This window comes from Manis pentadactyla, chromosome 13 (assembly GCF_030020395.1).
Source record: "Manis pentadactyla isolate mManPen7 chromosome 13, mManPen7.hap1, whole genome shotgun sequence".
In the NCBI taxonomy this organism is placed as follows: Eukaryota; Metazoa; Chordata; class Mammalia; order Pholidota; family Manidae; genus Manis; species Manis pentadactyla.
The window spans coordinates 53,929,195-53,944,023 of record NC_080031.1 but is presented as its reverse complement, the minus strand read 5'-3'; the positions used below and the strand labels follow the sequence as shown (position 1 = coordinate 53,944,023).

General features: G+C 39.7%; 1 protein-coding gene across 1 annotated transcript; it reads right to left on the bottom strand.

The window, feature by feature from the left end:
* Positions 1-220: 220 nt before the first annotated feature.
* Positions 221-6,343, bottom strand: LOC118923815 (prolactin-inducible protein homolog). Its single transcript, XM_057490472.1, has 4 exons — positions 6,180-6,343; positions 4,208-4,313; positions 731-845; positions 221-443 (listed from the first exon to the last, which is right to left on the bottom strand). The coding sequence occupies exons 1-4, from the start codon at positions 6,341-6,343 to the stop codon at positions 319-321; spliced, it is 510 nt and encodes a 169-aa protein (XP_057346455.1). The 3' UTR covers positions 221-318.
* Between the last annotated feature and the right edge of the window lie 8,486 nt (positions 6,344-14,829).

The following is a 14,829-nucleotide window of genomic DNA, read 5'->3' as shown; positions in this document are numbered from 1 at the left end:
TAATCTCTGCCCTCATTTGCTGTGAGTTTTAGGGCCACAACTTCCCATCTTTGTGAGAATGGTGTCTCCTCTAATTCTTCTCTCCCTTTTCATGGGCACTGAGAACTCAGAAACTCTCCTCAGTAAAAGGACTTTGAAAAACAAAGTCTGATTCTGGATACCCTGAGGCTCCTCTCAGATAGATTTTGGAGGGAAGACACAGCAGAACATAGATGCAGTTTATTTTATAGTTCACAGCAGATGCTTCAGCCAAGTTTCTTTAGAGGCAACCACCTGGACAGGTGGGTATGGATGGCAAGACAAGGGCTTCCACCAAGATCAGATGATGGTTAGGTTCACAAGGACGTAAAAGTGCTTTGCTGTGATGGGTGTGACTGCTTCATTGTTAGGGCAGATACCTTGTTGGTGAGTAATGTCAACCACTGCTGCTATGTTTAGAGAACCTGAAGGAGACAAGCACAAAGGTCATCTCTGACAACATTCTAACCCCTTTGCTTTTCTACTAGTGCCAGGTACCTCCCAGCTGGGACTCAGTTTCCCCAGATTGTTTTCAGATGTCTCCCCCTGATTAGTTTTTCTCACACACACCCTCACCTCTTGAGCCTGGGCATACTCTGCATCTACTCTTTGCTCTTCTTCCCTCCTTTTTCTTCCATCCTTTTGCTTCGAGGTTCTGCTCCAGATTTGGACCACAGTCCGGGTTCCTCTCTTGGACGACTCCTATACTTACGGTTGGTCTGAAACTCCCAGTAGAAGGTTCTTGGAACATTTTCACAGAGGCAGCCAGTGAAACTATATGTAAAAGGTCCCTCCATTGGAAGGTTGCTTATGAGGCGACATTCAATCTGGGGAGGGAGGTAGACACAGTGTTAGTCTGGGGGAGGAGGAGGTAGGAGAGGACATCCTTTGACTGAAGAGCAGGGATGGAGATGGCCTGAGGCCTCGGGCAGTCCCACTCTTGTAGAATTGTTCAGGAGCTGAAGTCTAGGTCAGGTTTTCTGTCCACATATCCTCGAGTTTCCTGTATTAGCAGTGTGGGTCTGGGCTCCAGAAAGAAGAGGTAAGTGAATTCACAGGGCCAGGGGAACTCATCCTGGGGCAGCCCTTCATCTGGGAAGCAGGCTTGCCCGGTTCCCCAGCCAGGGCTCTCAGGGGTGACCACAGCTGGGCTGCCCGGGTGTGGAAGCCAAAGCCAGGCCATGTTGCCACACTATGACCAAGGCCCAGCTCTGCTTCTCTCGAACTTAGTGATCTTTGCTAATTAAAGCCACATCTCTTGTTCTCATTTCCTTAGTTGTGAGAGGAAAACAATTACCTAACAAACCTGGCAGTTAGATGAACCAATTAAAATTTTAAGGTAGAGTTTTTTTTAACTTAGGATCTTTTCAACTTAAGATCCTGGAGCATTGCATATGTGAGTTTCATCAGCGTCAAGACACTTGTCTAGTTAGTATTCACACGGGCATATTATCCTGGGGCTTATAGAGCTACAGGGGTCGGTGAATAGAATTCAGTCTGTGAATGTAGACGGAAAGAAATTGTATCTTCATTCTACTAATCTCTCACTGAGATTGAGCATTCCTTCCATGGTGAGAATTGTCAGCAATTCACAGGGCATTAGTCATGTGTGTGATTTTATCACGAGGAGAAACAGAGATAGATTTGTACCGCATTACAGGTTGAGGTGGCTGGAAATACTGTCTGGTCTCACCACTACCTTGAACACAGTGGCATCACTGGGCTGCATGGTCATGGCCATGACCCACCTCCTGCAGCTCGTCCAGGTACCTGGCAACTCTGCACCGAGGGACCTGTCAGCCCCAGATGGTGAAGTCAAGTGTTCTCACCATTGGAATTGTACTCATCATACTTTGGAGATCCTGGTGTTTTTTAGAAAAGCTTATCCTTGCCTTGTTTACCTTCTTATTCCCTTTATAACGGTATTTATCTTCATGAATCAGAATTTTCAGCACTTGAGTAGTCAAACAAAAACATCAGAATCTTTTAGAATCAGTTGGTTGTCGAAAGCCAGTGCACAGTTTAAGGTACTTATTCAAGCTAAGCCACAGGAGCCATCACATAGGTAGTCTTCATAAAATAAAGTTTGACTTGTTTACATTTTAAATGTATTGCCTTTTCAGCTAATGTGTCGATAAAGAAAATGTATTGCTGTGTCACAAACTTATTTTTAGTAATTTTATCACTATTCTTTAATATGGTCGCTTTCCTGTGTAATCCAATTAATTTTATTTCTGTATTTAAAAGCAGTTTTCTGATGAGCATTCATAGACTTCATGAGACCAGCAACATGGTCCATACCACAAATGTTTAAGTGCTGTGGTTTACCAATTTTCTTCAACCTTAAAGGATTATACAATCATTATTTTCAAATATATGATTGAGGGTATAATCTATTTAATTTTAATTTTATATTTGTCATCCTAATGCCTCACTTGATCGAAATTTCAGTTGCAAAAACATTGTAATTGATAAAAAATGAGGATTAGATGCTAGAAACTTCATACATATAAAAAATTTTATTTTCTTTACTAAATCCTCACCCCAAGTAGTGTAGTTACTGTCAACATAGAAAGGTATTACAGAATTGTATAGCAACTGTACCTCAATAAAAAATTATATTTTCTTAAAGTTTTAAAAATAAGGTGTTTTTATAGCTATACATATTTTTTATTGAAAGCTACAAACAAATTGGATGATCAGAGCTAACAAAATTTCAAATAAAGTCTTCCTAATTTGAAGTATCATTTATTCTGGGGAATTTCTTGTTCTTTACTCGTCCTTAGGTAGGTTTTTAAAAGATCACTTTACTTTATTGTACTAGCATTGTTCTTAAAACATAGTCCTATTAATCACAGTGGCACAAAATTATATCACATGTCACTTTGTTGATTAAGCACATTTTTTTATGCCTGTCACTTTCTCAGGGGTGGAAATGGACTTTCAATATCTATCACTACCAGAAACTACCATTATCACCAAACTTTCATACACACATTCTCAGATTTTCTTGTTCATCTGTGGTAATGTGTTTAAACAAAACACAAAATTTAAAAATTATGATACAGCCTCCCTCCCACCCCAAATCAACATACATGATTCATATTCTTGGAGTAAATAGGAAAATTTGACCAAGTGGCTGTATAATTATTTGCTTAATGATCAGAAATCTTTCTCTTATAAGCATGGGGCTATCTCTAGGATGTATTTTAAAGATAGTGGTCTTCATGCTCCCAAATTTGTTTTCTATTTAATCATCATCCTTTAATCTAATTTGAGTTAGGAAACTCATGCTGTAGGGAAATACTTGTGCTGCCTGAGAGGGTGTCTTTTCAGATGGAGGTGGGGATGCATGGGTCCTGGCTCTGGAACAGAGGTGGTTAACAAGGGTCAGATTGTGTGTCTGTGACAACACCTGAGAGGGCACTTTCTTCCCAGGAAAGAGTCTCTGTGGGTTAGATCTACACAAGTCCCTTTTCCTGATGGCCCAGAGGATGCGCAGGTGAGTCTTGTGCACATTGCCATTTGGAAACCTCTGAGTGAGGGCAGGGATCGTTCCTCCCTCCCACAGCTGCTGAACTGGGAGGAAGGGCAGAGGAGAGTGCGGGCTCCTTGTCGGGGAGAGGAGATTGGCACAAGGATCAGCTTCTGACGACAGACCGAAAGGGCAGAGGAAGGGGGAAATGGGACTGTCTCTGCTCAGGGCTCACTGAAGAGGAGGAGGCATATCCTGCACATTCTCTGCAGGATGCCTCTGTTCCCCTCCTGCCTCACCTACTGAATGGGGCTGCAGTGTTCCTTCTGGGAGCCTTCCTCCTACCCTTTGTCTCAGGCTATCAGATCCAGGACCTTGGAAGAACTCTTACCAATTCTCCACCAGCTCTTAAGCTTTTGGTCTCTTTTCCCTCCTAGAATGATTTTCACTCTGCCCACTCCTTCTTTCTCTATCATTCCTATACCTCTCGGGATCAGGGGTCCTTCATCTGTAAAATGGGAACAGTCATTACATTGAGGTCTGATAGCTGTTCTAGGCTCAAGTGGTATTACATACATAAGAATTGGAAGCATGAGGATTGCTAGTCATTATTAATTATAATATATGGCATTAAAAATGGGAGGCTAATCTAATCATACTCATAATTAAAGAGTTGTATTTTTGTTGAGTTCATTCCCCCAGGCCCCTACTTACCACCATACATTCTCTCAATTGTGTTTCTACTCTCAGCTTTGCAGTGACCTCTTCATTTGCTCTTGCTGTTTGGGGCATCTGAAAGTTCATTAATACCACCTTTCGACTGGTTTTAGGAAGAGAGAAACAGGGCAGAGATCAGAGATCAAGAGAGAGTGAGCACATTGAGCAGGGCAGAGGGAACAGGGAAGGTACAAGGGTAAAGAGGTGGTGGGGGTTGGATCAGTTACTATGCATCAGTTTTCCTTGGGAATTTTTTATTTTTGGTTGGCTGATTTGTTTTGAATAGATTTAGTTTTGTTCAAAAAAGCAACTTGGATACTTTATTTAAAACTGAGTGCTTTCCTTCTACTGACAATTTAAAGAAAAAAGAATAAAAGGACAATACCGAATGTCCTTTCCTAGTAAAATCCTACAGGTTCTGCCAATTGTCCACTGAGTGGAATGGTTCAGGTCATCATTAGTAGAAAATTCCATATCAACAGAATCATGTTAAACCACAAATATTCAATGCACTGGAGGAGTTTGTAGGACCATCCTTGAAGATCTCCCTTCTTTGGTTCTTGGTGGGGTCTAGGAATTTGTTTTTATTCGGCTCTTCAGGGAATTTGGACATATGGCCATGTTTGGGAACTTTAAATATCACCCTACATTCAGGTCGCACACCACAATCTGATAACAAGAAAAGAAATTAAGGCAAAGAGACCAGCCAAGTATTCTTTGGTCAATGAGGACTGGGTTTGGGGCCAGGAGAGTTCATTTCTTTTTCCCAGAAACCTTTGGCTAAGCTCCCTTGGTGTTGGGTGGGACAAGAGGGAATTCAATTTCTTGGCCTACAATGTTTTACACCATTTTCCTAGGGTAAAGCATCTTAGTGTTCAGAGATTCCATTTCTTGTACCTGTTGCTTTAGTGCTCAGTGCACAGAAAGAGGGTGTGAAGACTTAAGTGTCTTCAAAATTCCTCCCATTTGTAAATGAATTTAGGACTGATAGGATGACCAGATAGAATGACTAATCATCCCAGTTTGCCCAGCAGTGAGGAGCATCCTGGGATGAGGGCCTTTCAGTGCTTAAACCAAGAAATTTGTGGGCAAGTTGGGATTGCTGGTCACCCTAATTTGCACAGCTTATTTCAACAACTTGCTGTTCAGGGCAAAGTGGAGTGGCATCTGTACCTGAACCATTCAGGGTTTCCTGGGAAACCTGCCTTCATTATACCAGCTTGTCAAAATCCTGAATGGTTTCCTCAGGTCAGGACATGTGGTCATGCCCCAGAAGGTACCACCAGAGTCACAGTCCAGAAAACCAGCATTTTAAACCACATTATCGTAGAGAAAACTCCCTAGATTTGCTGAGTGTTCCTGCTTCTCTCCAGAGCCTGGTCCACTCCCTACTTCATTTTGCTTGCCCCAATTTTCCTTATTCCTTCCACGTGAGCCCTCAGTGAGCTGGCCCCTGAACCTGTGCTCCCAGATCCCAGTGCGGCTGGGGTCAAGTGGTCCTCGCGTTCACTTTAGGCTTCAGAATAGGAAGGATGTCTAAGCTGCTGGGCTAGTTCAACCTCAGACCACGGGCCCGAAGATCAGTGCCTAGGGCCTCTGATCTTCCAGAGAATCCTGCCAAACCTTCCCAAAGCTGCTGCTGGCCCTTACAGACCTGCTAAGCACTCTCTTCCAGGAGGCAAGGTATGAGAAGGTGAAATTTACTGAGCAGAAAAGTACCAAAGGTGTTAAGTGGACAGGATGTGGATCAGACCTTTAAAGCAAGACTAATTATTAATTACAGCCTATGGGTACACTGGGAGCCTTATTTCTACGAGCAACCTAGAAGCACCCAGTGGAAATGTGAGGGGAATTGGTGGGCCTTCCTACAAGAACTAGGAACTTCTCAGAAAAAGATACACAGATTTCCAGACTAGGAGAGGAGCATACCCTGAGAAGAATTTGGGAGGAGGAAAAAGGCTTGACTCACCTGTTGTCCTGAGCTCCGTTGGGTCCCAGCTGCAGAGAGAGAACCCGGAGCAGGAGGGCAGGGCTGGGCCTGAGCAGGAGCTGGAGAGAGTACGTGCTGGAGGAGACAGAACGTGACGTCCTAGCCAAGTGCGCTCCCCAGTGTCCAGCCTGCTCTTTATACATAGATCGAGGAAGCGCAAGAGCTGCCGAGCAGACCTATGGGGCCAGTTGCCCAATTACCCTTCCTACTCGTGATCTTTCCTTGTTGAGCTAAAGTTGTTATTCTATGGAAAATGTCAACATTTAGCTAGACTATAAGAGTCTGGGAGAGGAATTAGATTGTCCTTCTTCATTTTCTCAATATCAGATTTCTCAGAAGGGCCAGGACCTTAAAAGATACACCAGCTTTTCCCTAGCTTACAGAAATAGTTTATTTTCTCTCATCACCCTATGTCTGTCTGTCCTGTTCTGTGTAGCCTTAGCTTCAATCACTGCTCCTCTAGTATCTAGAGGCAGAGATCCAAGCTGTGGTAGCAGATTCCAGAGCACAGCTCTAGGACACGTCTGCTTGATTCCCATGTAGTAAGTTCAATAGGACATATGGTACAAAATATTTCTTTGGGCTGCTAAGGCAATCAGAGTTTCCCTAAGGGTCATGACCAATCATGAAAGGGGAGACCTAGAGATGGGCTGCTGTGGATGATGGAGAAGCAAGGCCATAGCACTGGCTGACATGAAGATGTTTGTGATTGTTGAGTTAGCTTCAGGGGTAACAGTAATGTCTTACAGATTCCCAAGATCTCCAGTACCCTAAAGATCCCAGTGCAGGAACTATTTTAACTCTAGACAATTCCTGTAAACAGCTAGCATCCTTAAATCAGGCATCTTGGCACAAAGAGTCTGCTTATTTCACTAATGACGTGGCCACTTTCTTACACTTGTCTTATAGCACAAGGTGCATAGGATGACCCATGATGGAAAGGATTCCCTCCATTAGAAACAGAACCCAAACTGTGTCCACGAGATTGCTCTGGCCCTGGAATTTCTCTCCCTGGGATGAGAGAAGACTTGCTCTTGCTGACACTGGCATTGTGATATTTCTGTTTATTGAATCTACTCCTTCACTTTTGGTGTATGACATTTTGAAATTTGTTCCTATCCTTTGCAGGACAGATGGCAGCCCAGAAAGATTATCTCCGGCATGAAAATAAAAATCAGAGTTCTACATATATGCTTCTGGTTTCTGAATGTATCTTTCTAAGTTGCTCTGCTTGTTCATTCTACTCTTGCACTTCCCTCCTTGTTCCTTTGAACTTGACACTACTCATGACTTTCTTCACTTATAATTTCAGCTATTACCATAATCACCTGATTTCTCTCTGTTTCCATTCCATGTGCTAAGAACAATGGTTTTGTCCTACTTGCACTGATCACAGTGGCCCTCCTTCACAAACATTCCCCTATGTTGTAATTTTCTTTACACCTGCTCCTCTTACTTCCTTCAGTAATTTCCATCAGAGGGACTCATAAGCTGAGATTAAGGAAGAAGCAAGTCAAAAGGATTGAAGAAGTGTCCTTGTGGGAAAACAGGAAGAGCTTTTAGCTGGTGTCTAACTCCCTTTGAAGGCACAGTTCCATCCTCGAGGACTCATGTCCAAGATACTGTCAACAAGCCAGTGCTCCAAAAGGAGAAGATGACAATTTGTCAAGAGAATCTGTTGAAAGTAAAATTCTCCCTTAGGCTAGCAGGGAACTGCAATATTCAAAACCTTTAATGTACATGACAAATCTTAAGTACTATACAGGTAATGGCTAATGTGGTGTTTAATTTTATGTAAGCTTGGCTAGACCATGCCACTTAGGTTTTGGTTAAACACCAGTCTAGATGTCACTCTAAAGGTATTTTTAAAAATGAGATTTAACATTTAAACCAATAGATGCTGAATAAAGCAGATTTCTCTCCATAATGTAGGCAGGTCTCAAACAAGCAATTGGAAGTCTTAGGAACCTGAAGAGGAAGGACTAAGGTTCCCCAAGGAAGAGTAAATTCTGCCTGCAGACTGTCTTTAGACTCGAGCTGTAACATCAACTCCTCCCTGGGTCTCCAGCATGCAAGACTGTCCTACATTTAGAACTTTGCCAGCCTCCACAATTACATGAGTCAACTCCTTAAAATCTATCTATCTATCTATCTATCTATCTATCTATCTATCTATCTATCATCTATCTATCTGCTATTGGTTCTGTTTTTCTTTTGAGAACCCTAATACAGCTGGTGTTGGGAAGGGACAATGTTGAAAGAGTTGGAATTCTTTGAAAACATATTTGAAACCTTGGAGTGAAATAAGGTTCTAAACCCACAATATAGCAGATATTTCAGATGGAAAGGGCAGATGGGGAGTGGAGGAGATATGTCACCCAGGCATGGTGTGCTGCATTTGCAATGTTATTTTTGCTCTGCTTTATGATGTTTCAGTGTTACTTCAGTAGGCAGTGAAGTCTTGGCATTTAAGAAAGATTGTTGCCTATTGAACATAATTTTGAGAGGCACTTACGATGATTATTTACCTGTATACTAGTTTTAAAATCATTATTTTCTAAGTGACGGTCATATATTGATGGAGGATGTCATGCAAAATGATGGCCATGGAATAAGAACACGGTGAGGTTGCCTTAAAGCCAGTAGGACTGACCATAATTTTAATCTTTCGCTCCACATTGATTATAAGACTCCTGTGTATTTTCGCCTGATTTAAATGTTAGTAAACATTGATTAAATAATTCTGACTTAAACAGCAATGGATATTTATTCGAGAAATGATGTAGTTTGAGGGCCAATGAGCCAATAAATCCAAACTGCATAGAAGATCTGGGTGGAGAAGAAGAGTATCAGGCAAACGTTGCAACAGTGTGGTTTCTTAGGCATTTTCCCTGAGTCTGTCTTAAAATTTGGAACTAGGCAAGTCCACCAGACAAAACTCCATGTGTCCCAAGTTTGTTTCACAGTTGACACAGAGGAGTCGGTATTCATGGGGCTGATTATATATGAACAGATCAAAATTTCAGAGGCAAGGTAGAATGTAAATAACTGCCACAGTTCTGTAGAAGGCATGGAGGAACGTTCTCAGATTGGTATTTATGACAAATATCTGAGGATAATGCTCTCTTCTTCTCCATGTTATTGCTCAGAAAACCAACCAGCAAATGGTTCCAAAAGTGAAAAAATGAAACTGAAATTGTCATGTCCTTTAAGTAATGAACAAGTCTAGCAGGTTTAAGGAACCAAAATAGAGGTTGATAAAAATCAGATTGTAAGAAACTCTGAAGGCTCATAGAGGAAAATGCGCACTTGTGCAAGGTGAAAGGCTTAAAGATTAATGAGAAACTTGCCACAGGATAAATTTGCAAAGAGAAAAGTAATCTTAGATCTGACAAGTTCATGAAAGTGGAAGATAAGGAATGGCCAAAAAAGGGGAGTTATAGAACATTGAACACATATTATGTGTGTAACATACTGTGCTAAACTGTTTACATGTATTAACTCACTTAATCTTCAAACCAACTTCATGGAGTAGGTTGCCAGCTTTATCCTGTTTTATAAGTAGAGACACTGAGGCTCAAAGTAGATCATATATTTAGCCCACATCAACATAAAGAGTAACTGGAGGAGCCAACTTTGGATCCAGGTTTTGTAGAATCTGAAAGTTTTATTTTATAATATTGGGAAACTCTTTCAGAAATAGAAAAAAAGCCTACAAATATGAAATACAGACAAAAGACTTTGGAAGATGCTGTAAGTGAGGGGTTCTGAGGTTTCACATCGTTAATTTAATGGTGAGTACATCTTCAGATGAGCCAAAATTTGAATGAAGTCTGTCTGGTTCTAGAACTTTGACTTTTAACTCCTGCACTGTCTGCTGGTGAGGACAAGTCCCCAGTGCGGCATGCCCAGACAGTAACGGAGAGTCCCAGAGTGGGTAAATACAAGGCCCTCTGTAAGCTGTAAGCAGATGTTTTATTTTCGATGGTTGACTGTTCTAGGGTGTTTCCCCATAAAGTTGATGTGAATATTCTTAACGTTCATCCTTTCTTCTGTTTGTTCATCTCTCTACCTACCATCCACCCAATTCCTTCAGATAAGCCTTTCTACAAATACTGATTGAGCACCTACCATTACAGAGAGGTTTTACATGATGGGCATAGCAAAGTGAATAAGACAGAGTATGATGGGGTAGGCAGTCATCAGCACTGTAATAACAGCTTCTGTTTATTGAGGGCTAGTAAGTACTTCTCAGGACTAACCTAAATGGAGCCGGCAGCCTTGGGACCTGTTTCTGTCCATCATACATTTTAAAAAGCATCCAAACAGACATACCTAAAAATGATAAAATACAAGTGTGATTCAAAAGTTTGAATAGTATCATAGACCTTTACTGTAGTTATTCTTTTATTGGGGATGGGAAGTTTTACACATTATATTCTACAAATACCTTTCTTAATATCTTCCTTGATCCCAACATTTTTCTTTTAAAGGTAGCTGCTGGAGATTTCTTCTTGTTCTCTCAACAGCGTAGTGTGCCCATGGTTATTGCCCCCTTTCTTACATCACTTTTGACATATGATCCTTCCTCCCATGGTAAAAGACCTCAGAAGTAGAGCTTAGCAACTTTGTCTCCATTTCTTATGAGACTCTGATCTGCTAGGATTGTTGTGTATATTTTCTTTAAATACCAAAAACAGCAGTAAGAACAAATGCTTACAGAGTGCTTACTCTAAGTCAGACTCTCTTCTAAGTGCTTAACATATTAATTATATGTTAACATATTAACTTATTCCTTAAAATGATCATGTCACTTAAGTATTATCCCCGTTTTATGGATGGAGAATTTGAAGCCTAGACAGATAAGGTAAATTGCTTTAGGTTGCAAAGTTACCAAATGTCAGATTTAGAGTTCAGAATGAAGCAGTCTTACGCCTAAGTCTAAGTCCTTAGGTGCATTTACTGTCTCTTTATGTAACAACATTTTACTGTTGAAGAAAGGATACTCATCAGAGATTTAATAACTTGTTCAAGTCATGCAGCCAAAACCCATAAGTGTTCATATTCAAGCCCAGATAGAAGCAAACCCTGAGTTGGTGCTCATAATGACTACTCGGTATTGCCTCCCAATTAATAAGGTCAGGAGTGCTATCGGCTTGCACACAGGGCATTGACTCATGCTGAGGATGCTAACTACCAGAGGGGTTTGCATCCAAATTGAGTTTTGAAGTGTTGCAGTGTGACTCAAAACCAGCCTGAGATAAGAATAAGTGAATGTATGTGTTTGCAGTAATAATGCTAGCTGCCTTAAGAGATTAATTGTAAAATATTTTTTGTTTTTTATTGAAGTATCATTGATATACAATCTTATGTTAGCTTCGAATGTACAACACAGTGGTTCAGCAGTTACTCACATTATTAAATCCTCAACCCCTAGCACAGTTACTACCTATCAATGTAGAAAGATGTTACAAAATCATTGACTATATTCTCCATGCTGTACTACCATCCCCCGTGACCAATTTATATTGTGATTGTGAATTACTGTGCCCCTTCACTCCCCTCCTCCTCTCTCCCGCACCTGCTCCAACCCTTCCCCCTTAGTAACCACTAGTCACTTCTCAGTGTCTGTGACTCTACTGCTGTTTTGTTCTTACTGTTTTGCTTTGTTTTATATTCCACAGATAAGTGAAATCATATGGTATTTGCTTTTCTCCACTTGGCTTATTTCACTGAGCTTAATACCCTTTAGATACATATATGTTGTTGCAAATGGCAGGATTTATTTTCTTTTTATGGCTGAATAATATTCCATTGTGTGTTAAGTACCACTTCTTCTTTATTCATTCATCTATTGATGGACACTTAGGTTGCTTCCATATCTTGGCTATTGCAAATAGTGCAGTGATAAACATAGGAGTGCATGTATCTTTTTTAATTAGGGATTTTGTATTCTTCCAGTTAATTCCTAGGAGGGGAATTACTGGGTCAAATTGTATTTCTATTTTTGTTTTTTGAGGAACCTCCATACTGCTTTCCACAGTGGCTGCACCAATTTGCATTCTCACTAACAGTGTAGGAGGTTTCCTATTTCTCCACACCCTTGTCAGTATTTCTTGTTTCTTTTCTTTTGGATAGTGGCTATTCTAACTGGTGTGAGGTGGTATCTCATTGTGGTTTTAATTTGCACTTCCCTGATGATTAGTGATGTGGAGCATCTTTTCATGTGCCTGTTGGCCATTTGTATTTCTTCTTTAGAGAAATGACTGTTCAGGTCCTCCACCCATTTCTTAATCAGTTATTTGTTTTTTGGGTGTTGAGGCATATGAGCTCTTTACATATTTTGGATGTAGCTTGATATAGCCCCATTTGTTCACTTTTCCTTTTGTTTCCCTTGCCCAAGGAGATGTGTCCAGGACAAAACTGCTCATTGTTATATTCAAGGATTTTTCCTATGATTTCTTCTAAGAGTTTTATGGTTTCATGACTTACATTCAGTTCTTTGATCCATTTCAAGTTTACTTTCATATATGGAGATAGAAAATAGCCCAGTTTCATTCTCTTACATGTAGCTGTCCAGTTTGGCCAACACCAGTTGTTGAAGAGGCTGTCTTTTCCCCATTGTATATTCATGGCTCCTTTATTGTATTAATTGACCATATATGCATAGGTTTATCTCTGGGCTCTCTATTCTATTCCATTGGTCTATGGGTCTATTCTTGTGCCAGTACCAAGTTATTTTGATTACTGTGGCTTTGAAGTTGGGGAGCATAATTCCCTGAGCTTTGTTCTTTCTCAGGATTGCTTTGGCTATTCGAGGTATTTTGTGGTTCCTTGTGAATTTTAGAACTATTCGTTCTAGTTCATTGACGAATGCTGTTGGTATTTTGATAAGGATTGCATTGAATCTGTAAATTGTTTTGGGCACGATGGCCATTTTGACAATATTAATTCGTCCTATCCATGATCATGGGGTAGATTTCCATTTATTGGTGTCCTTTACACTCTCTTGTGAATCTTATAGTTTTTAGAGTACAGATACTTCACCTCCTTGGTTAGGTTTATTCTTCTGTATTTTATTCTTTTTAATGCAGTTGTAAATGAAGTTGTTATCCTGATTTCTCTTTCTGCTAGTTCATTGTTAGTATATAGGAATGCAACAGATTCCTGTGTATTAATTTTGTATCCTGCAACTTTGCTGAATTCATTTATTAGTTCTAATAGTTTTTTGATTGAACCTGAAATCTTAATGGTTTAGCACAATAGAAGTTTATTTCTAGCTCACATAAAATCAGAGGTGAGAGAGACTAGGAGTGTGACTCTGCTATTAGGAACTCTGTTGTCTTTGGTGTCATTTCTGTCATATTTGGCATTACTATCCAGCTGGTAAAAGGTGAGAGAATGGAATATTAAGGTGAATCCTTTTATTGGAAAGTGGTTTACATCATTCATCTTGCATCCCTATAGTCACAGCTTAGTCATATGGCCATACCAAACTGCACGGGAGATTGGAAAATATAGATTAGCTGTGTGTCTAGGAGGTAAAGGAAAGTTTTGGTGAAATGCCTATTACCATAAATACATGATATGTGTGTCTTCTTTATTAGTAGGTAATTTCAAAGTGGTACCAATTTGCATACTAGCAGGATGTATGAATTTCCATTTCACTACAACCTCAACAATATTTGATATTATCAGTCCTTTTAATTTTGGCTGTTCTAATGGATATGTAGTGGAGTGCATTGTGATTTTACTTTGAATTTTTGCAATTATCACAGGTTCTCTGTAAATTGCTTATTCCTTTTCAAAGGTGCCTGCTCAAGTCTCTAACCAAATTTTCAGTTGAGTTGCTTGTCTAATTGGTTGTAGGATTTCTGTATATATTGCCTTTCACTCTTTTAATGATGTCTTTTTATAAACAAGTTCTTAATTTTAATGTTTACATGTATTAGTTTTTTCCTTGGTGGTTAGTGTTTTCTCTACTCCAGGTTCATGAAAATACTTATTTTTATTATCTTCTAGAAAGTTGCTTTTTTTCTTTAGACATTTGGATCTATTATCCATCTGTAAATGGCTTTTGTGTTTGATGTGAGAAGGGGCCAAGATTAATTTTTTTTCCTCATGGCTATTCAACTCTCTCTCCTTGCTTGTTGGAAAACTTATTTTCTCATAGCTTTGCAATGCCAACTTCATTGCATATTAAGTGTCCATATTTTATCATTGTTCTATTTGTTTTCATTATGCCAATTTTACACTCTTTTAATTACTATATGTTAAAATAAAAATTACTTATGACATATGGTACAGTAACTCTTTCCAATTGATTTTTCTTCAAGATTTTCTTATCTTGCCCTGATTTTTTCTTTTTAAAAAAACTGCTCCAGAAGACAAAGGTTTTAGAGCTATTTGAGAAAGGGAAACAAGACAACAAGCCCTGTATGTTCATTTTCAGTTCAGTTACTTTTGAAGTAATAAAAAAGTGTAATTTATGAACCAAACTCTTTTTCACCAGTCATGCTTTATAATTTTAACATTTTACCATTGTATTTTTTTAGAACATATTATATACATTCATATGGTTTGAAATTTAAAGGTCCAGAAAAGAACACAATGACAATTTTCCCTCTCA

Excerpts from the sequence above, each read along its gene's own strand:
- LOC118923815 (XM_057490472.1), bottom strand. The coding sequence starts at position 6,343 with ATGTATAAAGAGCAGGCTGGACACTGGGGAGCGCACTTGGCTAGGACG. Across the intron at positions 4,314-6,179 it reads AACGGAGCTCAGGACAACAG|TCGAAAGGTGGTATTAATGA; the intron begins GTGAGTCAAGCC and ends TCCTAAAACCAG. Across the intron at positions 846-4,207 it reads AATTGAGAGAATGTATGGTG|ATTGAATGTCGCCTCATAAG; the intron begins GTAAGTAGGGGC and ends CTCCCTCCCCAG.